At 36.7% G+C, this 26629-nt stretch overlaps 1 protein-coding gene across 14 annotated transcripts in view; it reads left to right on the top strand.

Annotated features, from left to right (window-relative positions):
- The window catches only part of ABI2 (abl interactor 2), a 66149-nt gene that overhangs the window by 18381 nt on the left and 21139 nt on the right, over nucleotides 1-26629 (top strand). For 9 of the 14 annotated variants that reach the window (XM_065670147.1, XM_065670145.1, XM_065670146.1 and 6 more), the window contains exons 2-3: nucleotides 11148-11315; nucleotides 20107-20283. In XM_065670147.1, coding sequence (XP_065526219.1) covers nucleotides 11148-11315; nucleotides 20107-20283 — 345 coding nt within the window. The remainder of the gene's footprint in view (nucleotides 1-11147; nucleotides 11316-20106; nucleotides 20284-26629) is intronic. The other 5 variants (XM_065670157.1, XM_065670148.1, XM_065670155.1 and 2 more) reach the window with 1 other exon arrangement.

Raw genomic sequence — 26629 nt, 5'->3', positions numbered from 1 at the left:
TCTAGAAGTTATATTTTAAATTAGTTATCTTTAATGATGAAAATTTGAGGAGTGCTCATGTGAAGAAGTAGAGACAGCGGATGGCAATTGAAAGACTAGTGTTAGTTGGCTTGACACTGTGGGAAGAGTTTTAAGGAAGCAGGACTGTATTTGCTGGGACAGACAGCAAAGGCTTTCCAGCAGCTTGTGTTCCTTGGGTACCTTACTCCCTTTTCCTGCCTAGTGAAAATGGGACTCTTAATACAGCTCAATGGCTGCCTGATATAGCTGTGGTAGCTGAGGTGGGTGTCATCTCCACATTTGCCTGCCTTTCTTTTGGGAGCTATTGGCTGAATAGGGTATATATCTTCCCCTTGTATGCTGCAATTACACTCTGGCAATTACAAGCTGTCCTGCCATCTGACTGATTACATTAGTACATTAGGCTCTAAACCATGACGGTTGATGGCATGGCTGCGTGTCCTACTTAGCTTTTCTTGCTATGAAATTGTAATGTCTGGCGATGGACACTTGGAAGCAGAACCTGCTTCTACTGCCACAGATAACTCTGCTTGTGATTCTAAATTAAAGTCATTAATTGGCCTCAGTCATTGCTATGTAATGAATTGAGAATTTATAGTTGAATGAAGAAACTGGCAAAGTTGGGAAATAACTCAGATGTTACATAAACCGCTGTGACTGGGTAATGTTTTGTGAAGCTGAAATAGACATCCTTTTCTTAGAAGTGGCGGACCTGGTCAGGTTTCTTGAGTGCGTGAAAATCTGTTTATCTGATATTGCTAAGGGGAATACCGTTTGGTACACATAACTTTCTTTTTTGACAGCAGAATGATTGCTCTATGATTGTAATTTGTTATAGCTTTGAAGGCCACTTTGCATCTCAAAAGTAACTTCTGCAGAGGCTGTGGTGGCTTGTTTTATTTTGATCAAGTAGCTATAAAAAAATTGATTTCAACTGAACTAATCCATTATTTTTATTTGTACAGTCAGTGAAAACTCTGCACACTGAAGCATCCTTGGTGAACGAAGAATTGTAGAACAGCAAGTAGATGAGTTAATAGAGTTAAACCTGAAAATCTTTGCTGTTCCTGAGGTTCTCCTGGTGTGTTTGTATTGGCTTAGTCACTTATGGCTACAAATACATTGATTTTGTATTAGTATTAAAGCCAAAATTTGCCTTATATTTGTAACTCCAATAATAATTATGTTGTCATATGAACTAGAAAATGATCCACTTCTCTCAGCTGTGTTATTGCCAAATTGCTAACAGAGTAAGGTGAAGCCTGCATTGATTAACAGAATGAGCAGAGTCTTAAATGTGCATGGGGAATACATTTCTGTCACTGCTGCTTGTTTCTCATGCAGGAGCTACAACTGCTGCTGTAAAGCAGTGATGAATATCTGTTGATATAACTACATGTTAACTACGTTTTAGTTGTAATCGCATTTGGATTCTGTCATGCTGTTCAGTTTCTTGTGATCTGTCATTTTAAACTATATTCTTTGTGTGTTGAACAAACTTTATAACCTTGTCTAGGAAGCTTATATGGATTTAGCAAGGGCTGGTTTGTTTTTTTGCATAAACAAGACTTTGGCTGTCCTTTGGAAGAATAGGAACTTGCCAGTTTTGGTGAGAGCAGGAGATTTGCGTGTGTACACTGGTCAGCTGTGCTTGTGAATGTATGGAAAACAACATTAAGTTTGATCCTAGTGATGGTTAAGTGAAACAGATGACAGATTTGTTGAAGTGATGCTGACAGGATGAAAACAGTGTTGCAAGTGATTAGATGTCAGGGAAAGCTGTGCTTGTCCACAGCTATCACTTGTTGTTATCTTTTGGGTGCAGTAGTTATTTCTGTCATAAATTTCAAACCATTGAGTTAGTTTTGCCCTCACTGACAGCCTTGAATGCAGTATGTATTTTTAAAAGTTGCTTTTCCATTTAGGAGATTAAACTTGGTGTACATTTCTTTGGGAGGTAGCTGTCCTAGCTGTTAATCAAACCCACAGTTTGAGGCTCAGCACCGAAAATATCAAATGAATCAACTGCAATGAAAAGACTTTAATGTAATGAATGACCTGATACTGTCTGTAGAGAATTATTGATACTGAGTTTCAGCTGGCTTAGAAATTGGGAAGTCACACTTATGATCAAGAAATTCTAGTGACATTTAGTGCATCATTATGGTGTTTTAGTAATCTGAAAAACAGAACAACCTGATATCAAAGACTTTATGAAAGTATGAGTACTAAGAGGATATTACACAGTTAGCATGCTTGTTATCAGTTCGCAGGTAGAATAAGCAAATTATTATCATAACTTAATTATGAAATGGAAACAGCCTTATTTATACTTATATCAGTGGATATGATGAATGCAATTAACCTTGCATTTGGAAATGGATTTTTCTTTTATAGATACCACATTTATTGCTTGCTCCTTGAATGTTGTTTGAATTATAATATCTAATGATAGTTTTGTTGCATTCTTTATTCTGAAACCGGTATCTTCTGTAATGATTATGTTTAACCTAGATGCCATAGTGCCTTATACAGCTTTGATGATTGCTGTGCTTAGATTACTGTTGGATCTCAGCTCAAAAGATGATGTGTTTGATTAGATTTAGAATATGCAGAATTCACAGTACTATGACAGTCATCCTAGTCCCATTTCTTTTGAGTTGTATTTAGAATTTACTCCAGTAACTTCACATTTAAAGGTGTTTAAATTTTAAAAGCACTTTGTGTGAACATCAAATGAAATACTTTCATTTACATGTTGAGTAGAGACTTTAGATGCAATTGTGAAGAAATGTACTTTTCAGTCTGACAAATGTTTATAAGGTGGGATGGTTTAGGTGCCTGACTGTAACCTCTGTGCCTGGATGGTCCACCTAGAACTCAAGTTTCATTATAGTGCTGATTCTTGCATTGTGTATTGTCATTTCTGGGAGTAGTTCACTAATAAAAAAGGAATCATGTCACTGGGAGACTAGCATGCTCCATTCTTCACAAATGGAACAGAGAGTTGTCAAGCAGGTTACTTTAATTATAGTTAGCTCTCCAGATATGGTGGTGTTAAAATTATTGTGAAATAAAAATATTCTATCTCCAAAATCCAGAGGTACCATTTCCGCTAAATTGTATCCCAGATTACCAGTCCCATTAATCTTGATGCTTTCCCTGTTGTGTGGTTTCAGTGTGTCTTGCTCCTTACGTATTCTTTTGTATTTAGAATAATAGAAACTTGTCACGCAACTTATCAGTGGGTTTATGGAAGGGTATGTGTGAAGAAGTGTTTCCTATTCATATCTAAAATGTTGTTTGCTTATGTTTCTTTGCAGTTGATTAATTCATGCTTAAGATGTAGAGTACATGCAGATAGGCAAGAGGACTACCAGTTCTCCTTAATTTTAAAATAAATGTGCATACGTTTGAGTAAAGTCACAAAGCAATCACGCTAGCCCTCTTCCTAAAATAATAATAGCGACAATTATAAGAATAACCAATTATATAGAGAAAAATGGTCACATGTAGGGATGAATAGAGATTATAGTATTACAACTGACAAAACCCCAAAATATCTGCCCCAACCTCCAAATATTTGGGAGCTGTGGTTATACCAAAGAACAGGTAGAATGGGTTTTCCCCTCTGTTCAATGTACTAAGAGAACACATGGATCCTCCTGCACATCCAGAGGGATTTTTTTCAGGATTTCTGGTAGTTCTGTGGTGTTTTTTTCCAGGAGCTCTGGGAGATCTCATTTCCTTCTCTTCTGACAAATTCTGTTTTTCATGCTTGTTTTACCTGTGTAAACTTAGGAATTGCATGGTACATGTTTTTTTCATGGTGGGAATGAGCAGTTCTGATAGTGAGGAAAGTGATAAGGGATATTCTTGAGCAAGTAACTATTTAATGAGATGGTTTGTTAAAACAGAAATCTATTGTATTTTTTATTGCCAGTTGTGTAACTTTTCGGCATGATTTTGGCATAATTATTGAATTAATGATGCTCAGTTTTCTTCTCAATCATTTTTAGTAGCTTATGAAAGGACCTCAGAAAGCACTTGGGTGGGCTAAGCAAATACCATCTGTGCATTTGAATAAATGTGTGTAAAATATTTAATTATGTATGAGGCTTTCAGTAACTTCAAGGAATTCAGCAACAATTAAAATGGAAAAGATGATATAAGAGTTTGATCTTCTGTTTTTCACGGGAAAACCAAAGTGTGCTTTGTCAGTATCATAGTTGGGCACAGTTTGTACTGAATAACACAGGCTTGTTGATCTCTGTGTCATCCAGCTTTTGTTCTTGAGGCTTCTTGGAGCTGATGCAATGTCAAAAGAGGCATGAGGGGTTTTGCTTGCTGATCTTAAGACAAATGCTTGTTTGGATTTATATTGACAGTAATCAAAATAAACATGTTATTGATTAAATGCAATTAATCTGTTCCATTCTCAAAATTTCACTGTTACTTTTTTGTCTCATGTATTAAATATGAGTTCCGTTTCACTAAATGGTACTGTTTAGAACAATAGCAAGAGATGCTGTGTATGTCGGGGAAGTGATTATTAAATTGTGGGCATACCTTTCAGTGTAGTTTGTCCCTCAGCTTCCACTTTGACACTTAAATATTATCACGTACATGCATTGTACACTGGAGAGTTGATTTGAGTATGAATTGAGATTTTTCCATTCAGAACTATCTTTGTCTGAGATTTTTATGTTTAGGCTAGTTGTGAGTGATAGTAGGATCAGGAATGAAAAGTGGGTGTGGGGTTTTTTCTTTGTTTTGTTTTGTTTCGTTTGATTTGGTTTTTTCCCTTTCAATTCAACAGTAAGTATTAATCTTCGAAGACTTAATTTTTTTTTTTTATTTTTTTTCGCCCATATTGATATTAAAGGCAGCAGCAACTTGTGGGGTTTATTACAGAAGATTAACACAATTTATCAACTTATAGGTCAGGGCTTTTTGACTGATCTGGTAAGACTTTGTTGTGTAAATTTTGTTACCCCAACTGAAAACTTTGAATTTGGAAACTGGTTATGACTAGTGGTTAATTTTATTTATTTATTTATTTGTTAGAACTGGAGCAGGAAAGAGACCTCACTACAGCAACCAACTAAACTGCCAGCAGCTTTTAGCACTTCCTCTCGTGCTCCATTTTCAGACCTCTCAATTAGCTCTTTCCGATTCATGAGAGCTATATTTTTCTTCAACATGTTGCTTTCTTTGACGTCTTTCCTTTTCTTCTAATTTGGTAGCGTTTGTAGCATTTGGTAGCATTTCTTCTTTCATCTAGCTGGGTTGATATTCTGTAAATCTTACTGTAGTGGTCATGTTGCCTCCATTTGTTTCATTGTAGAATTTCTTTCTGCATTAATAGCTGTCGTTGTGTACAAAATTGTTCATGTTCTTAACAGTGGCATAATAGACTTCATCACTTTATCACTAATCTGATAATCCTGATCTCACTGTGGGGTGGAAGAATGAATTAAAATCTGATTCCTTTCTAGCCCTGCTTTTTGTGCTCCATATGCATGTAGGTTTCCTTTTACCATTCATGCAGCCGAATTATTTTGGCATTTTGCATATCTTACTGCATGTTTTATTTTCTCATCTGCCCCACCCTCTCCATTCAGTATTTTTTTTCTTCTTTATAATTTGTTTTTATATTCCTTGTACAAATACAAAAGTTTGTATTTCCCTCGGCAGGAGAAAACACATGGAGAGGTTTAAGTCCTAAAGTAAAAGGATATCCTGTAGTCATTAATCCAGGCAATTTCTTATTCAAATCTGATAATCTAATTGTGCAATGTAAACATAACTTTCAGAGTGGCTATAAAAAGTGATGCCTAGGTTCTGCATCCCGACATGAAAAGTAGTCTTCTTTGCAGTTACTGCAGGTTGAATTCCCCATCCTTTCTAATGCTAGCAGTGTTTGCCTGAAAATGTTTTTCATTTTTGTATTAGATTTTATAACCCACATTTGTATCATAATTTCTGAGCTGTGTTAGACTTCATGTCCATCTTTGTTTGGACTAGCATGTGGAAGTAGAAGCTTCATAATTCTCCAGTATCTGAAAGCAATCCCATACCGTTGCATCATGTACATAATTGTCGCGGTTTAAGCCCAATCGGCAGCTCAGCCACGCAGCCGCTCACTCACTTCCCCCTCCCCCTTCCAGAGGGATGGAGAGGAGAATTGAAAGAATGTAACTCCCACGGGTTGAGATAAGAACAGTCCAGTAACTAAGGTATAACACAAACCACTACTGCTACCACCAATGATAATAATGATAAAGGAAATAACAAGGGAAGAGAATACAACTGCTCACCACCTGCCGACCGACACCCAGCCCGACCCCAGCAGTGGTCTAACCCCTACAGGTAACTGCCCCCAGTTTATATAGTGGACATGATGTACTCTGGTGTAGCTTTGGCTAGTTTGGGTCGGGTGTCCTGTTTCTGCTTCCTCTCGGCTTCCCCTCCTCCCTGGCAGAGCATGAGACTCACGAACTCCTTGGTCAGAGTAAGCATTACTGAGCAGCAGCTAAAAACATCGGTGTTATCAGTGCTGTTCCCAGGCTGAAAGTCAAAACCACAGCGCTGCACCAGCTACTAAGAAGGAGAAAAATGACTGCTACTGCTGAACCCAGGACAGTAATACATGCCTTTTCTGGCTGAATATGAAGTCTGTGCATTCATAGCTGACTTGAATGACTTTCATCTTCTGCTATCTAAAAGCCCCAGCTGTGTACAGAGTAGTCACTGTAGTCCATGTTGTAGCTCTTAGGCTGGATCCATCCGGTGCAATATTTCCATCTAGTCTATAGTTTTGCTTTCTGGAGGAGGAAAAACAACTATTTTAGTGGGTGCTTCGTACAGATGGAAAATATTCTGCAGGGGACAGCTGGGCAGAGCAACGGCTGCTGCTGTGTCTGGGTGCACCTAGGGGTGCCACTTCCTGCTGCAGCAAAGATAGCCTGACATCATCCTTACCCTATATGTGGCTGGCAGGAGCATCAGATGAGCTCTCTGTGGTGAGTTAAAATGGTGCTCTTACTGCTGAAAGAGCAGATAAGGATGTTGGTTTGTGACTCAGTGTGGACCACCTGCTGTGTGCATTGTGTGGAGAAAAATGATAAACAGAATAGATGCTAGGTTGCTGCATGTAAATTGGATAATGTGGGCATGGAAGACATCAATAATCCAAACATCTTATCTTTTTAAGGCTGTGAAGATGATCCAGCTGCGATGCTCAAGTACGTTCTTAACATTGTTTGAAAAGTTGAAGTGGGAAGTTTAAGACGTGGAGACATAGCAACTTTCTTAACACAGTTAATGGAAAAATATTAAGGGAAACAAATGAGGCAGTGTGGACAGGTCTTGGGAGGTGAAGGGGGAAGGTAGTGGAGGGCTGGCAAAATTGCAGTGGTGTCTACTTTGTAGCCATTGTTCCTTTAGGAAGCAGATCAACTCTGGATAGTTCTCTATTTTTGATAGTGTGCTTTCTTGTGTGTTTTGTGGCTATGCAGTGGTTTGGAGGAGGAAGAACTCATAATTTGGTTTATGGATCAGATAAACTTCATTTGGAACTCGCTTCCTGGTCTAGTTCACTACAGCAAAGAGTATGTAGTTTGTGATGGGGATCACTACTTCCACAAGTACTGCTGATTAAATTAGAACCTGAGTCTCCATAATATCATGATTACTAGTGGAATGGGTGTGTTAAGACTGGGAATGAGTGGCTGCCTGTATTGGCAGTGTTGCAGAAGACTTATTTGTCAGACAACAGCTTTGATTTCTTAATTTAATATCCATCAAAAAGAAGTACAGATCAAGCTGATTCAACAGTTGGAAGCATTGCTTCCCTAAGAGTGGTGTGTGTGTAGATGTTACAATGTGAAATATTTTTTTTTCATAGGCATGCAAAATTTTTTGTGCATGAGTGCTAGATTAAAGGTAGTTGAAAACTTTAAAATGGAGAGATATTCAATGGTCTGTTTCTTGGCATTTAATTTAGGCCAGGGCACTGAAAAAACACTTGCTACCGTTCTTGATTGCAATGTTTCTGAGAACTGGGGAGCTTAAAGGATTCTGGTTAATATCCTTAAATGTTTACAGTAATGTGTCTTCATTTTGTTATAATGAACATAGCAAAATATGTTTCTCTTGTTTTCAATATTCTACATAGAAACAGTATTCCATAGGTTACTGAAACTACTGCAGAGAGGCTATTGGTTTGATTAGGGCCAAATCAGGGTTTTTTGATCTTTCACTAGAGATTTTAGGTAGGTGTGGATATTGAAATAACTTTTTTGCTTGCCTTAAAATCAGGTATGAATCATATTGACTGGTACTCTTGTGTACTGAAGATCTGAGTATCAGATCTTAGTCTGATGAGGGTTATTGTTTGAACTGGATTTACTGATAACCTGAAATTATTGTTATTTGCAGAAATCCCTTTAGTTTACACAGTTACTAGTTATTATATACTCAGTTATTAGTGTACCATTGGTTATCTAAATCTGTTTCTAGGTTTGAGCATGGCAGCAGTTTTAAGCAGTATAATTTGATGTCCATTGGGAGTATACATGAGAAGCTTGTTGCATAGGAGTATATGGTAAGGTACCACCTCTGGAAATCTACCTTCTCAATTAGAAGTATGATTTCTTGCAAAACACTACTTACCATTTCAAGTTAAATTTATTATTGCATCTCTACAGGGGAACTTCAGATTTGCTGTAAGTATTCCAGGCTGCTTTTCCAAATTGTTTTGTGAGACCCAAGTTTTTATTACTTGAAATTTTTTAGGGTGAATTTAGTTGTTTTAAAATGCTGTCATTAATTTGTTGTTGTGAAATAGCTTGACAATAGTAGTTCAAATATCTTTAATTTGAAAATTCAACACATTCTGCATCTTTCATTATACAGAAAGTTCAGACTTTAATTATGCTGTGCCAAGCATGAGTTTACTTCAGAGAATTTTGGTCTCCATATAAAGGCATGCAGAGCAAATGATAGTTGTTCAGGTTATCAGCCAAATACACAAACTAGGCCTCTCAATCAAGAGGGGTTTTGTGCTAATAACGCTTCCAAATGTGTTTATAGCATTGTTGTTTTATGGGATTTTTAATGTGTTTGAATATTGAGAAGCCAGTTCCTTGTTGGTTTGAACTGGTGTGAATGGGGTAACTTGAATTTAGCTATTAGTTTACATCAAAGGACTAGCTCTGAACACATAGTCCTATTCGTATTTCTTTAAGCAGTAGGACCATAGCAGAGGCTCATAACTTCTAAAATGGTTGTTTTCCTTCTGTTCTCAAACACTTCGGACTATTAATGAAAAAATACTGTTTGCTGGCAATTCTGGATAATACAGTGTGTTAATGTAAATCAGCAGTTTCTGCTTCTATAAGTAGACTTTGTCAGCTGCTGCAGAGGAAAACTGACAAGCTTCTGGTCATTTTTATTATTGCCATTCAGAAATTGTTTGAATAGCTGTGAAACTGTCCAGTAGTGTGTACGCCTGTGGTAATGGTATTTGCAGACTGAGCTGGGGCTATGAGTAGGGGCAGGGAAAGAATGAGTGCAGTTATAAATGCATTTATAAGTGTGAGAGTAGAGGCAGAGAGCTTTCTATTCCTTCATTTGGGAGCCCTTAAGATGGGTTTGAAGCTCTCTATATAAAGACATGCTATTCAGCTGGCTAAAAGTCATGTGTTATTAAATGGGGCCTGGGGATAGCATTTATCTAACTTCTTTACAGCTGGAAATAAGGTAGCCTTTACAAGCGTAGTCTGTTGGGGATTATCATACTCTACTCTGAGAAGCAGTCTCTTAAAATTTTCACTTCCTTCTGCTGCTGGGTCTGGTTTTGTCTGCGGTATGGGAAGGAAACAGCCAGGCTTCCCATCTACAGCATTCCTTCCCTCCCGCACAATCGTGGGAGCTCTCATATGGCTGAACAGCAGCTGCTGCTGTCCTCCTTTCTAGAAGCAGACTAGGAAGTGGTGGTACTAGTATGGCCTGTAAGAAGAAGGGATCTGAACAGGCCAGCCAGATTACCAGTGTTGTTTGTGGGCACAGGAGAGGGTGCCAGGAAAGAAAAAGTATTGAATATCATATTTATTGAATAGCATTTAATTGTCCAGTGTCTGTGTTTACATGTGTGGTTGTTAGTTGTTTTTTGGGTGACTTCCACTCCCATCCTTGAAGAGTCTTACTACAGGGTCTCAGGAAATAGCCACCTAAAAATGAAATTTCATGTAGTCCAAAGGCTTGGAAATGTAAAAGTTTCTTAGCAGCTTAATCATATGTTTTACCCATGCTTTAATTTGTATTCTTTGTACTGAATTAGATCTTAGTGATGTGAACTGTTACTCAAGGGAGAAGAAGCCTGACAACTCTTAGCTTATTATTTGTAATGTTGTTCTAAATGTTTGTGTGTTTTTAAACTTGTGATGGATGTCTTCTGGCTTGATAGCTTTAATAAGTTTAGGTGCTCGACTACTAGAAAAATGAATCGTATTAATTCTTTATAGAAGAAAATACTGACAGTGTGAAGAAGCTCATCTTTAAAAAGAAAACAGACTTGTTCTCTTTGAAAACTGTTCCTCTCAAATTTTATTAACCTACCATTTTAAGGGAGTAATTGTAGCTCATTCACTGTGAGCAGCCATTTGTGGCGATAATGAAGTCTAAATAATTGGGAAAGATGAGGACTAGGGTATTTGGCAGATCCGTAGAGGCTGTTAGGAGATTTAATTGGAGTACAAAGTTTAGAAGAACTAAGCAGTTCTAAATAATACAGAGCTTTAAAAGAACTAAATTATAGGTATCTCTGAACACTTTTGAAGTTTATTGCTAAAATACAGTATAAAATTGCACTTTGATAAAAAGATGAGGGTATTGTATCGTACTATATTTGAGCTTGTATAAAATATAGAAACTCTTAATACAAATATCTTAATACAAGGTATCTTTTGTGGCATGAATGGAAAGGAGGAAAAATTGTAACTTTGATGTAGAATTAGTTTGACTTGTATAAGTCTTTGTTCTTTTAAAGACAGGGAAAAGGGATTCATTTGAAGAATCTTTGTGTGAGAGACTTCAAGTAAACCTTTTATTTCTGCTTTTAGTCAGCAGATAAGCAGCGAGCCCTGGAAGAAACCAAAGCCTACACAACCCAGTCATTAGCAAGCGTAGCCTACCTGATCAACACTTTGGCCAACAATGTTCTCCAAATGCTGGATATCCAAGCATCCCAACTTCGACGTATGGAATCTTCAATCAACCATATTTCACAAGTGAGACTTTTTTCCTGATTCACCACTTCTTTGTTATTGAAATTACATAGCAAGTAAAACTCTCACCTGACATTTGCGAATGAGAAAGATAATCACATTTAAAACAGAAGGATGCATTTCTTATTATAATTTCTTACTAATTCTGGGAATGGGTCTCATTATGTGATTATATATATGTGTTAGTGTGAAAATTTTACATAGGATGTTAAGTATATTCTTGGCCAGCGTATTGTTTGGAGGGGGGCCATTCTGCATAAGTGAAAAGTGCAGAAAAATAGGTAATGTGAAAAATCAGAATATTATGTTAAGGGACAGATTAAGCTTTCCAACTCCTGTTTGGTGGCTTACTGTACTTGGTATTTATTGGCTACAGGCACTTACAATTAAAAGAAAGGAATATGAATGGGGTGGTGAAAAACAATACTTGTCATCTTTTAACTTTTCCTGTTTCTGTAGTACTGGCATCTAATGACAAAAACATAGATGACAAAAGTAGTTTGCTTCTGGTGTCCTCAACATAAAAAGGACATGCAACTGTTGGAACAAGTCCAGAGGAGGGCCACGAGGATGATCAGGGGACTGGAGCACCTCCCGTATGAAGACAGGCTGAGGAAGTTGGGGCTGTTCAGCCTGGAGAAGAGAAGGCTCCGTGGGGACCTCATAGCAGCCTTCCAGTACCTGAAGGGGGCCTATAGGGATGCTGGGGAGGGACTCTTTGTCAGGGACCGTAGTGACAGGACAAGGGGTAATGGGTTAAAACTTAAACAGGGGAAGTTTAGATTGGATATAAGGAGGAAATTCTTTCCTGTTAGGGTGGTGAGGCACTGGAATGGGTTGCCCAGGGAGGTTGTGAGTGCTCCATCCCTGGCAGTGTTCAAGGCCAGGTTGGATGAAGCCTTGTGTGGGATGCTTTAGTGTGAGGTGTGTCTGCCCATGGCAGGGGGGTTGGAACTTGATGATCTTGAGGTCCTTTCCAGACCTAACTATTCTATGATTCTATGAAAATGTACTTTGCAATGACATGAACAGAAGGCAAAACTAATGTTTCAAATTTGTGTATGGTTGCAGAACTCCTGCCATTTTTTGCAGTTTTTCAGGGCGATATAAATTGATGGATTACAAGAGAAATTAAGAGCAAATGATCCAGTAGTTTCTGGTTTTCTCTTACTGGAGAGTTGGTTGGCATCCCTATTGAATATTTTATGTCTTATTTGGCCAACACATCTTAGCTGCTAGAGCTTCTTGATCCCCATGTGATAATGTCATCAATTAAAATGAAGAATATTATGGTATATGGAAAGGCATTTGAAAGTAGTAGCTGTGTAAGGCAGGAAATAAACAAATTGAGCTGATCTATGGACTTGCTGGTGCTGAAAGGTTTGCTAAACCAGTAGAGGTTTGAATCAGCAAAAGAAGTGAATAATTTTATGCTGGGCTGAATTGGCTCACTGAGGGGTCAGATGAATTCCAGAGCAGGTGCAAAGGAAGAGGTGGCAAGGATTTTCCCTTCTGGTAGTAGTACCCTATCAGATTGCCTCAGTTATCTCATGCAGTTTCATCCTCAAAAATAAGCTAAGAAGTTAGATTTCTTCTGCTACGTGCTTCTTTTTAATCCATGGACAAGTCAACTAGTTTTTTTCTTTTTTCCCAGAAAATGTCACAAATTACTCTGTGTGCGTATATGTATATGTGCTATATATATGCTGTGTATGTGTGCATATAACTGTGTGTGTATATATGCTATGGGTGTATGTGTTTCTTGAGAGAATAGTGACAGCTGACAAGTATTTCAGCTCTTTGAGAGTGTGATGCAAAAGACAGTACATGAATAAAAATATTCAGAGTTCACTGGATTTCACATTTTATAGATGTGGAAAGTTCATTTTGTCACACAGAGTCTGTGAAATAGCTTTGCAAAAAAGCCACAGCATTTTAGTTTTATTTCCTTCTGAGAAGCTAAGATTTATGCAGCTTGAGATGCTGGGTAGATTGTCTTTTGCATTTATATAAATGGCTAGTTAGTTAAAATTGAGAACTACGTTGCAAGCACCCAACAGCTAATGAAGATGTATCTGCCAAAATTCATAGGTTGCAGTTGCATAACAACAACAAGAAAAGTAGTGGGTGTTTTGTTTTTCCTTTTTGTTTTGTTTTTTGGTTGTGTTTTGTTGTGTTTTTTTTGTTTTGTTTTTTTTTTTTAATTAATATCATGGTAAAATTGAAAATTAGGTTAGTTTTGGTTTGGGTTTGTGTGGGGGTTTTTTTGGGTTTTTTGGGGGTCTACATTATCCATATATAGGATGCTCCCCAAATCTTCAAAGAATAAATTGTATCAGAGGAGCAGACAGTATTGAATTTTAGATATTACATACATGAAGTGTGTTGATCAAAGAAACATTTTATTAAGTTGAATTTAATATATTCAGAAATGGCTTCATCCCATGATACCAATCTTGTAGATGGCTGTATTAGCTGTCTTTAATTTCTTTTAATTTATTTTGTCATAGTTTCTATGTAATAATTCATTTTCAGGAAATTTAGTTCTTCTGGAACAAGCTTAACCTGCACGAGACTTCCTTGGTCGTTTTTATGTTGGGTGTAAAGTTTACTGAGCTGTTTCTAGTACCACTTAAAATGTCTCATGATAGAATATCTCATTGCCAAATTATGATTTCAGTCTGTCTGACTTGAAATGATGTCAGTAATGTAGAACAGAAAACAGGTTGCTAATTCCCATCTGCTCGCAGTGTGTTACTGCATTAATGCTTTGGGCAGTAGCTATTGATACTTACATTTAGAAAACACTAATGCAAATTGTGGTATCTGGACATGCAATCCTGCTTTTAATTCTGATTTGCAATTCCATATATTCTCCAAAGAAGGGAGCAAAATAATTTGGCTCTTAGTAAGAGAACTTTTTTTTAAAAGCTTATTTTGTTCAAGTGTAGCTCAAACTGGAAGAGATGTGATTAACTTTGTAAAATAAAATATTCTAGCTCTCTGTTCATTGATAGAATGCCAATTTATATCACTGTCTATGTTTCCTTCTGAATGCCGACTTAATCAAAGAACTGAAAAGGAAGCTGATACTCGTTTGTGGTTTTTCAGCTCATATATAGGTCCTGAATAAGGAAATTGTAACTATTGAGTCTATTTTTATGGAAGAGGTTAAATCCTATTGGTTTAAAATTTAGGATTACTTTTATTTGGTCTGAAAGCTGATTAATCTATTCTCATTTGCCTTTTTGAACCTTGTCCAGAACTAGATGATGTGCAGTGTTTCATATTTGTCTGAAAATTGAACTCCTAAATACAGATCATCTGTATAAATATTTATACTTACTAAAAAAACCTGTTACAGTTTTCAAGTTAGCAGACACTGAAAAGTTCATAACATCCAAATTCTTTAAATTAATCTGGCAGATTTTCATGTTTTAATATTTGTATGATGAGAAGTAGTTTTCTCAGGTTTAGTTATAGAATACTCTTTAGTTAGCAAGGTAATCTTTGAAACTGTTCTCTGCTGCTAATTATGTAAACAAGCATGCTATCACAAAGATGAATGACAGTAATGAGTTATCTCCAGTGGCACTGCAGAATCTGACTCCCATGATGTTGGCTGTGGGAACAGGTATTTAATAGAGCTCAGACTTGACCTGCTCTGTAGTCAGCATGCATTACTTAGCTGAACTGTAGCAACATGTGTGAGCTAGTTGGTCTCTGAAGGCAAGGTGGCTTGGACCTTCTGTTGGTAAGTCAGTAAAGCCTTTTAACCATTTTCATTTCTTAGTCTTGCAAGTTACAAGAATAGCCAAACTCTAAAAAAAAAATGGTAATATAAGTCTAATTTTCCACAGTATGTATTACCTGTTTAATGGAGCAAGTAGGTTTTCAACACTTTTGCATCATTATGCCCTCTTTTTTGTATCATTATGCCCTCTTTCTTTGAGTATACAACTTTAGGCAATTAAAGTAACATTTCTGATTGTCAAAATTAGACACTCTTTTTTCAAGTAATAATCCAGTTTTCAAGGTAATTTGCAATTAATTTGTTTAAATTCTATCAGATCAAATTTAAAAAAAAAGTCAAAGCCCAGCCACACTATATTTAAACAAAGTTTCCTTTGAAGATTTTTTTTTTCTTTGAATTTTAAAAGCTCAGACTGACAATATAGTGATACATTTACAATAGATGGATTTAAGAAGAAGAAGGGATCAAGGCTTCTGGATACTCTTATTTCTGAAATTTCACTACAGTTTAGACTTTGAAAGTGCTGTGGTGGTTTCGGGGAACTAAGCCCCTGACAGCTGCTTGCGCGCTCCCCCCGCCCCTCCCCAGCATGTTGTGGAGAGAGAATCAGAAGAGTAAAAGTGAAAAAACTTAGGGGTTGAGGTAAAGGGAGTTTAATAATTGAAATATAATAATGATGATGATTAAATTTTTTTATTAAAAGGAAAATAACAAAGAGAGACCTGTAAAACCTGAGAAGTTAAGCAAATGAAAACAATTGCTCACTACCAACTGACTGATGCCTGCTCATTCCTGAACAGTGGCCCCCCAGCCAACCTACCCCCAGCTTTATATGCTGAGCATGACATCATGTGGTATGTAATCTCCCTTGGGTCAGTTGGGGTCAGCTGTCCCTCCCAATGCTTTGTGCACCCCCAGCCTACTCACTGGTGGGGTGGGGTGGGGTGAGAGGCAGAAAAGGCCTTGACTCTGTAAGCACTGCTTAGCAATAACTAAAACATCACTGTGTTATCAACCCTGTTTCCAGAACAAATCTGAAACATAGCCCTGTACTAGTGTCCTGGGTTCAGCAGTAGCAGTCATTTTTTTTTCTTCTTCTCCGAAAGTTAAAAACACAGCGCTGCACCAGCTACTAAGAAGGAGAAAAAATGACTGCTACTGCTGAACCCAAGGACAACTAGCTGCTATGAATAAAATTAACACTAGCCAAAACCAGCACAAGTACTAACTTAATACCTTGAGAAGTTTCACTTAGACGCAGAAAAGAAAATTTCTCGAAACTGAGTTCAGTGACATTTACGTGAAGTGGTAAATAGTGATAATTTTAGAAACCCAGAAATGATTTAATGATTTTTTTTTTTTATTTTGATCTTTAGAGATCTTGAGGCTGTCATAATTGAATTCAGTATGGAAACTTGATGTTTCAAAATGGCCAAAAAGTTCCTAATAATAATAAAAAGTAGTGGGGTTTTAATTTATTTTTTTTCACTTTAGCTTATTGCAGGCAGGTAGGAAAGCATATGAAAACATTATAGTAATGAGCCCAGCCTTTAACAAACTGCCATTTTAAAGCTTTTGCCAAAGGAGCTGGGGGGTGGTGGAAGGAAAGCTGTCAGAAGTCTGAAACTTCTTGTTAAAAAACAGTGGCTTTAAGTCATAGAATGGCACAGGGTATCCCATTTGTGTTTTCTGATAGACTTTTCAGGCCAGGTGTTCTGTTAGTCCAGCTCTAACCCCCAAAACTTCTCAATAGAAGTTTCCCAACTGCTGAATAAACGTTCTGCTAGTACTCTCCTGTCTCACTTAAGGATTTATGCTAGTGCTGGAGGCAATAATTACCTGTGTTGAGGAGAAATTGTTTGATTTTCTTTAGTAGCAGGTTAATCTTTGTTCCATTCTTTACTAATCAAATACCACAATGTTCCTTTCGTTTGTTTCATAGGTGTCTTTAGATCTTAGGACTCCAGCTGTCTACTAAAGCAAAAAAAATAAAACCAAACTTTTAAAAAACCTTGCAGCAAAATACTTAAAATTTTAGGAGTATAGAACAGAGTTAGGTGCTGATTTTGTGTTCTTAGTTATTCCATAGCTATGCAATGCAAAAGAGGTGTTCTGAATCATCATGCAAGAGAATTCCCATTAGATGAGCTTCAGCATTTAATTAGCTTCTATGCATTTCATTGTTTGGTACTGTAGTAATGCCTCACTGATCACCATGGTCCTTAAGGAAACTGGTTGTACTCATGACTCCTATGAATAATTAAAAACCCCACGCTTTTCATTCATGGAAACAATTTTTCACAGTGCCAAGGTACCATTACTACAATAATATGTGCATTAAGTTATCTGTACTCACATTGTGTTTATGGATAATTGCATAATTATCGGTATATACTAAAATATATTAAAAGAACATCTTTAAAGTTGCAAACATCAAATTCCTGGAAAGAAAGGAAGAGATAATCTTGCTAACACTGCATGAATTACTTTACTTTCTTTCTGATTTATAGATAGAAATTAAGGCTCTGAAAATATAGTGTCCAAGGCATAAACTAGTTTTGAATGACCAGATTCAGACTCATAAGATTTTGATCTTTCAGTACATTTGAAATGTCACATAGTATTTGATGTGCAGCTGCTGTTGCAGCTGAGGTGTTTTAACATCCTAGTAAATGGTGTCAGAGGACTGTGAGACAAAGAGGCAACGTGGTATATCTGCAGTTCTCTAATGACATGCCTAGATCACAGATGAAGTTTGAGATAATTGTAGAGATTGAATTCTTCAGTGGTATTAAACATGAGACTGTTCTCCCAGTTATTGCAATCACATATATTTAGGAAGTGTGTGCTTTCTGACTATTCCACAAATGAGCTGAAGATTTTGTAGGCTGTCTTTGGTATGACTGCTGTGTTTGTTCCAGAACTTCTCCTTCCACTACGCTGCGAAAACAAAAGTTCTGGCACAGAGAAGGGGGATAAAAACCTGTGATGGACAATAAAGTATTAATTCCTGTGTTGTTGCAGAACGGTATCCTTTTGGTACTCTGGCCTGGAACATGCTTATGTGCTCTATTTGCACTGGTGCTTGTACAGCCAGTAACGTTGTAAGAGCTGTTAAGATCTGATCTGTGCTGTTGTATTGGGGGATGGTACCTAGACCAGGTCATCACAGGGGAGCTTCAAGAAGGACTTTGGCAAAATTGTTTGGAGAGTGCTTTAGTTGTTAAGTAGTCATAGAAATATGTGTGTTTCTGCAGAGTTTATATATTGGCCAATTCTGTTTTTTGGGTTTGTTTTTTTTTGGGTGTGTGGTTTTGTTTTTTTTTTTGTGAGTGTGATGGATGATGTGTCCCACATAGTTTACTACCCCTATTAAGTTTCAAATCATTGCTCAACAAACTTGAGCTTTCCATAGAGACTTGCCAACATATTTTGACTTTGAATAATCTACTTTTCCATAGCTTTAAGAAATAGCTGTGCAACTTTAGTGGAAACCCTACAGTTCCAGGCAGGTGGTACTAGAGGTGGCAGAAGTGTACCTGACAACTGTATTCAGTACACAACTTTAACAAAGTTGCAAGATCCAGAAACTATGTTGCTAGGAAGTACTAAGTAATCTTGATGGATAGTAATTTAAACTTCCATATAATGTCCTTTGTATTTGTGGAAATTCTTATCTGGAAAGAATGTGAAGAAGGAACTTTTTGGAAGTGGCTTTTTGTTTCTTCAGTTTTTAATTTTTGTAGTTTTAAAGGTTACGATGGTTCCATGAAGTAATACAGGGTCTGTTTTGCTTGGTTTTGCTATCAGTAGAACAAACAATAGTGTAAACCAGTGTAGCCAACCACACTGCCTCAGTCCCTGCCCACAGGAAAAAAAGAAGTGAAAAGAAATGTGCATTGTGAAAGTAAGTGATTCTCATTTGTTCCTCTTACTTAATTGCTACAGAGCCTTCCTCCTAATTGTGAAAAGTCTTTCTGGTGCCATTCCTGTACTCGAGCAGTAACAAGAAATCATGTGAATGTTTAGAAATCCTAATGGCGTGTCCTTTTTTTGTCTGGGCTAGAGTTGGCGATTTTGGCTACTTTCTTGCCTTTTTCTTGTTAGCCTGTAGCTGAAATGCTTGTTCACAACTCTGGCACATTTCGTATGAGGAAAGCTGTTTTGTGAGCAAAGAATTTTTTGTTTTAAATGATGCAACAACTCCTTGCAACATGATTTAAGAGATTTTGTGTTTGTGGAAGGAATAGGTAAACATTTTTTCCTAGTCTAGTTACCAGCCAAGATTCAATAACATGTTTTTAGGCAATGGATTTTCAGCAGGGCTTTATCTTACACTAGAGATTCTTTAATGGTACTTGTAACACGTGGAGGAAGGGATTTTCAGCATTGGCCTTAGACATTCTAAGTGAAGACAGTGGGCTTAACCACTGGCTTCATTGCTGGCAAGTCAGTACTGATCACTTTCTAAAATCTAATAATTGCTTTATAATGAGTGATTTGTAATGACTGAAATACCTTATCGATTTGTCTGAGTGAAATTTTATTCTATCACATGACTACCAGTCCTAGTATAGCAAACTGCTTTACAGTGTAAGAAAACCTTTTTATGATTTGTTATACAGGTCATAGAAGTTAAGTTTTGGGAAGGTATCCTAAAACTTCATCTAGTTGGAGCCTATTTCAAGACAAGCTTAGAGAGTATTTGTAAAATTAAAAAGGATAATTTAAGGAATTGTGTAAAACTGTGTCAGTAAGTTGATGGGAAATACCAGGGATGGAAGGGAGAAGAAATTTTGCTGAACTGTAAAGAGTTAGAGTAACAGAGAACCCAGAGAACCCATAGCTGTTAGTGTGGGATTAGAGGTGGCCAGTTCAACAGTAAATTGAACAAAGATGATAGAATCAAGTATACATAGTGATATGTTTAGCACAGTGTACAGGGATCTTCAAAACGTTGGAACTGATTCAATTTTCTTTTATACTGACTCTGTATTCAAATGCATACCACTGTTAGTAAATACACTGCGTCTTTTGTAGACGGTGGACATTCACAAAGAAAAAGTTGCTAGAAGAGAAATTGGTATCTTGACTACAAACAAAAACACCTCAAGAACTCACAAAATCATTGCACCAGCTAACTTGGAGCGACCAGTTCGCTACATCAGGAAACCTATTGATTATACAATTCTAGATGATATTGGACATGGAGTGAAGGTAGGTGATACTGTTAAAACAGCCAAACTGCAAATACATTGTCTTTGTATATTTTCAAAATAACTTGCTGTTTTTTGTAGTAATACACCAGTTTCTCCTTGCTTGGCCAGTGTGTCTATAAGCATAAGAGGAGTCCTGTCCAATTTGCAGTTGCCTCTTCTTGTTCCCTTGTCCCAGTGTTTCTAAATCTTGCAAGCCTACTGAACCTTGTTTCTGAGGATATTTGAGACTATGGGTCTCACCTTTTAAAATGATTCTGAATGCCTACTTGTGTGATGCTGTTATTTATTTATTTATTTAATCAGTTGCCAGGGATGTACCTGGGAACTGAAAGGCTAATGACCATCAGTTTCCTGCCTGAATTAGCACCACAAACTGTGATCCAGCTGTAATTGCCACTGGTTTACTTTGAAGCTCACCCAAAGAAAGGGTTTGAATAAGAAGTATAATGGGCTGCCTTTTCTTCTGTCAGTCAGTTATACCCATATCCTGTTATGCGCCTTGTTAAAGTGAGTGTTCTACAACTTTAGTGCCATGTGGGGTTTCAGAATGGGAATACTGCTGCCAAGTTTGAAGCCAGCTGGTTTTCTCTTTTAAGACTAGGAAGAAAGAAGGCATTTCAGGGCAAAGATCAGACTGAGACACAACTGGTGGCTGTTGTATGCAGGTGTTAGATCAGTGTACACAACAGCAGTAATATCATGTGTGAGATTATTTATGCACATTTTTTAAAGCACATCCTGAATGTAAACAGTCTTAGCAGGTGTGAGCTCATTGTTAACTTGTGCTGCCAGGAAAACAAATACGGAAAAGAGAACACTGACAGTGTTAAAGTTCCAGGAGAAGAAAGGTAAATAATATAAACCAGTGTCATTTTCACATGAAAAACTAACAAATCTGTAAACCTGCTAAGTAGCAGTAAGGTAAGGTGCTTCTTCCAGAATTTCTTTTGCTTGACACCTAACTGCATTAGGTTCCCTATGTTGTTCAGTTTGAACTCTGCTTGGATAGCTATTAAATGGCAAAGCTTGTTTAACCAGACTCTTAAAATTCAAATTCTGAACAGTCCGATGTAAATATCTTTGCCAAGCAATTTTTCTCGAGGTCTTTCAATATCCTGCTTTTTAACAGAAAGTCTTTCTTCCCCATTTTCTACTAAAAGAGTCAATCTCAGTTTGTAACTTTGAACAGATTTAAAAAAGACAAGTGACTCTTTAAGCTTGATTTGGAAAACCAAACCAACAAACCCCAGCATTAATAACTGCAGTTTTCACCCAGAAATTATTAACGAGTCTTGTGTTAAAATCTACTGCTAATTCTTACAAATTTTGAATTTATGCAGGTCAGCAGAACTCCTTCTGGATATGGATGAAGCATATTAACCTGTAGGATTACTGTTGCTAATATTTAAATGATCACTTTTGTTTCAAGGAGATTATTTTAGAACTCATTAAAGAATAGTTTTTAGTTGCTCAGCAGCACAATCTTATTTAGCACAGGCTCTAAACTATTATAACTGGTATCCCACTTACCTCAATGTAGCAGAACAGTACTCACTGATGCAGTGAGGTATGTTCTGAAAGAACATAGTTCATCAAATGGATGATGAGTCAAATGTGTATTTGCATCCATTTTTATGCTTGTGGTACGCTGAAAACATTTTACAAATTTTATTTACAATGTACTGTATTTATCAAGAAAATGAAAAAGTATTGTGTACTTGTGAAACAGTAAGTGGAGAACTTGAAATCGTGCTGTCCTTAAGATCCATAGATGTGTTCCAATCAGGTTAATCCTCTGTTCAGCACAGAAGAAAAAAAAACAACATTCTGTTGCTGATGGAAGTGGTCAGTTGTGCTTATGAAAATGTTTTTGTTGTGCTCGGCCAAGAAATCCAGTCTACCATGTTGAGAGTAGTATTATAGGCACTTGACCACCTATTCCTTCCATTCAGAAATTCAGAGCATCCTCAGGAAGAGGTGCTTTATCATATGGTTTCTTTAGAGGTGAGAGAAAATTTAAGTGGCGCTATTATTCCAGCAGTCTCTCCTCATCTTCCCTCCCTAAGCTGCAATGCTGCAGGAATATGAAGATCTCTCTAAAAGAGATTTGATTTTAAATTTTTTGAAGTGTTTTCTGAGTTACAAAGTCTTCAGATTTGTTTGTCCCTCCTAAGAGCTCTTTAGTCAAGAGGATGAGGGGAAAAAAAGGAAAAGAAGATCCATTCAAAGTGGTGTATATTAAGGTACTGTAATTATCAGGGAATGCTATTGAGGAAAAGGTCATAGACCCTCTTATGTAACTGGCCACTCTGGCCAGTACAGAAGGACCTGGTTTTCCTGTGTAGCTGCATGAAGCAGAAACCGTTTTGGTTAAGAGATGCATAGAACTTTAGTCAAAGACATGAGATTTTTCTAGTAAATCAGATTATGTTTCTTTTTTAATACATTAGGGTCTCTTTTAATTGGATGAAACAGAGTAGTCACTCTGGATGCTCTGCTGCTGAGATTCTGCATATTTAATATTTGTTTTTACAAAAATAGTGTGTTCAGATTAGCTGAACTGAAAACAGATCAAATCACATTGAAATGGAAAGACCAGTATTTCTGAAAAAATGATTGTGTGGAAAGGAGATACGTGCCAGTAAGGTGTAGGACTCAATGTCAAAAAGCTAGCACTTAAGCTTTAAAATAAGATTTAGCTGTTGATTAATGTCTTAAAATACAGCTTAGAAAATACTGGTATGTGGTGCAGTATCCATATAGAGTGCTGTACTTCTGACAAGACATAATGATTTGCTCTTGTCATTTGTTCAAGAGAGATGTCATGACATCAGGTTAAGAGTTAACTAACAGCATTGTCTAGGAAAGAAATACTAGCTGAGAAAGGAAATAGCAGCTTAATATTCTAGAGGCTGTTGTCAATATGTTAATGCATGTGACCATTTAAATGAGCTCAGGGTATTGATAAAGCTATTCTTTGGCAGCACAAATAATTTAATCTCTAAAGCTAATCCATCTAGATCTCACGATTCATTCTGAAAGAAGCTGACATTTTGTTAGCACTGTAACAACTTGCGTAAACATTGTAAAATCAGAGCATTAATTTTAAGATGTTAACCTAAAGGCTTTGTGGTCAATGTATGTTAAAAGTTTCAGCTTGAAAATCTTTTTGTTCATGACACATTCTGCTTTAATCACTCTTTCTATGATCTACTGATACATTATTTTGTTAATGCTGAATGCTTAACTTTTTTCTTTCTTTTTCCTTTCTCTTCATATCCTGAAGTTCCAACTAACCTTTCAATGCTTTTTTTCCTTACCTCTTTTATTTGCTCCATTTATGCATTAAGTGGTTGCTTAGATTTAAGGTAAGAAACCCCAGGGCTGGATTTCCATTCTTATTCTTCTGAGATTATTACACACGGGGAGATGATTAACATTAATGTTACTTGATTGTTTAAAACAACACCCACTCTCCCTCCTGTGTATCAGACCTTCTGTTGAATGATTTCATTGCAGATAAACATTTTGTGATATAAATTGATGTATTTATGTAAGGAAACTAACACAGTTAATTTGAAAAGATTTGTGGCAAAATATTAACTGTCTCCAGCGTACCTAGTAGATGATTTGTAAGGGGGGAATGTTGTGCTAATCTTGTATAGATGAAAAGGTACAGTGAATTAGACAGCTGAATATGAGCCTCCCCCTGTGTAATATTCTTTTTATCCTATATGCGGTGTAAGGTATGATTTGATTTGGATTAATGTTTCAGTGTGAGATTGCTCAGATAATGGGCTCCAAAGGTTTGTAACAAATTCAAGTCTGTATGTTATTTTTTAAAGTTGCAGTATCCTTATCTTTTTCAGAAACTGCTAGCACTGTTTAAATCCTGAGAGGCATTCATATGTGGAAATTTTCACAGATTTGATAGCTGTGTAAAATATAAATCCTAAACAACAAGCTACGTGATACATTTTAGTTGAGTATTAAATGAATAGTACATCAAAGAGCTCAGAGTGAAGTATGTAAAATTCTCAAGGACTTTAAAAAGGTTTAAATGCTAGTAGCCTTAAGAGCTGCAGAAGTAGCAATAAAAAGTATCAAATCAATTAGACAAGCAGTTAAATGATGTTACATGATACTATGTTGGAGTTCATAGCACATTAATTGATAGATCATAACCCTCATTGACTATTGTGACATCTTTCTTTTCTTGAAGTGCTACTGGTTTGGGAAAAGAGGGAATGAAAGCTTTTTAGTAGCAGCCCACCACAGTTTTAAAAAGGGAACTGTATTTAAGAACACAGAATACTTACATGTAGTATGAGTATATTAATTAAATGAAGTTCCAACTTAATGTGAAATATTTTTCATTACTAAGTGTTTTCTGTGACTGGAAAAAGCTGAAAGAAAATCATGCATATTCCTGAGAAGATTGCCTGTAAAACCAGGTATTACTGTAGCTATCCCAACGGTGTCCTCATGGAATTGGCCAGGTGGTACTTTTAGTAATATATTTAAGTCTGTGTAGTACATCTGATCACAGTGGAAAATGTTTAATAAATGAGAGATTTCTTGTATGTCATTTGAAATACATTTTTATGTAAGTGTGTGAGGTATGGTATTTCAAGTCACATAGTGTTTAATGCTTTTTATTTGAGAATTGCAAAAGCTTCTTCCTGGCTATTTCTGTCTGTAGCCACACAAAATGGATACATCTAATGCTGAAGATGGCTTATTCTGAGCACAGTTCATATTGGATGACTGTTTTCCTAGTAATCATAAAAAAGGCAATTTGCAAACTCAGGGTTTTTTTGTTGCTCTCTGGAGTTTCAGTTATAAACAAGTAATGACCATCCTAAAAATAAATTTATATATAGTTATAGATTTTATGTGAGGTACTGTATCAGTTAATCTCATCTGCCATAAGAGCCTTTAGCTTTTCAGAGAAAATGATTTTTTTCTATTTATGTTTGGAGTGAAAATAACATTTTTTGTTATAATGCAAGGTAGAATATTTCTTTGTTTTCACTAGAGTGAATCTGACCAGAAATTTTATTTGGGAAATCACAACGCATCAATCAACTCATTGCCAAAATGTGAGGGTTTAAAAAAAGAATGAAGTCAAAAAGCAGCATAGCTTCTCTTAGTGGACATTAGTTACTAGTTATATCTCAGTAGAGCTGCTGTTCATTGCCCTGAGAGATGAAAGCTAAAAGACAGCTACTAACCCTAGTTCCATATGAAAAATAATTTTACTTACGAGAGATTGGATATGACATGTTTAGCCTGCATTATTTTTCATGGCCGCAAAGAGCCCTTAGTCAACAGTTGCAATAGTAAACTGACTGTAGCAGGGCTAACTGTGCTTGTGTCTGGGTAGGTTAAACTTAAACAGATTTTGAAGGAAATGTCAATTAGAAGTCAAAGGAATATCTGTAGCATCTGCTGTCAGCAATTAAATTGAAGATGACATTGTTTAAACCTTTTTGATTTGCCAGACTTGGTTCTTCAATTACTTTACATAGGTGGATGTGGTGAAAGCAAGTTAATTCACTTGCTGAAGCTGCATCTTATGGTAGTTTCCCAAGACAGGGTTGCAATTTAGACATTTCACTTTCATACCAACTAACAAACATATGGTTTAATTAGATATATGCAGAGTGAGTATTCAAGTGGCTGAGCACAGCCTGAAAGGGAATTTACTTTGAGGTAGCAGGTAATGGGTAAAAAATCTGTGCCTCCTCTCTAGTGTTAACAAGATAAAGCAGGGTTTCAAAAGGTAGATTTCATTCAGCCTTAGGTTGTTTTTGCTGGTGTCAGATATAAAGTTGCTCAAGAAGGTTGGTTAGCTGCTTGAAGTTTCTGAATATGATCCATGAAACATCACTGATAGGACACTTTTTCTTACTAGATTTTGGGCAAAACATGATTCTTCTGACATGCTGAAAGTTCTAGAAAAACCAATATGATCATAAAGCACCACTTAAAAATTTCTAGGCTGAGCCTGATTTTGGCTTTAGAAAGTAGCTCCTCCTGAGATTTGAGTGTGTGGAATAGCTGGTATTCAGGTTTCTTGGGGGGGTGGGGGGGTGGGGAGTGAGGGGAACCAAAACAGAAAAAAACCCCAACCCCCAAAAAAGGCAAACAACAAAACCTAATAACAAACCAAAACACTTTGTTTTGGTAATTGGACTGACAATGAGATCTTCTTCAGAAGAGTAAAACATGTGGATTGAAATCTTTGTTACAGGTAAGTGCCCTGCAGCCATATAAATACACAGTGCTTTGGTGCAAATAGTTTTTGTAGTTTTTGCACCTCTGATGAGCAGCTCTTGTAT

Source organism: Lathamus discolor, chromosome 3 (genome assembly GCF_037157495.1).
Source record: "Lathamus discolor isolate bLatDis1 chromosome 3, bLatDis1.hap1, whole genome shotgun sequence".
Lineage (NCBI taxonomy): Eukaryota > Metazoa > Chordata > Aves > Psittaciformes > Psittacidae > Lathamus > Lathamus discolor.
Note: the sequence above shows the minus strand (reverse complement) of the source record. Positions and strands in the feature narration are given on the sequence as shown.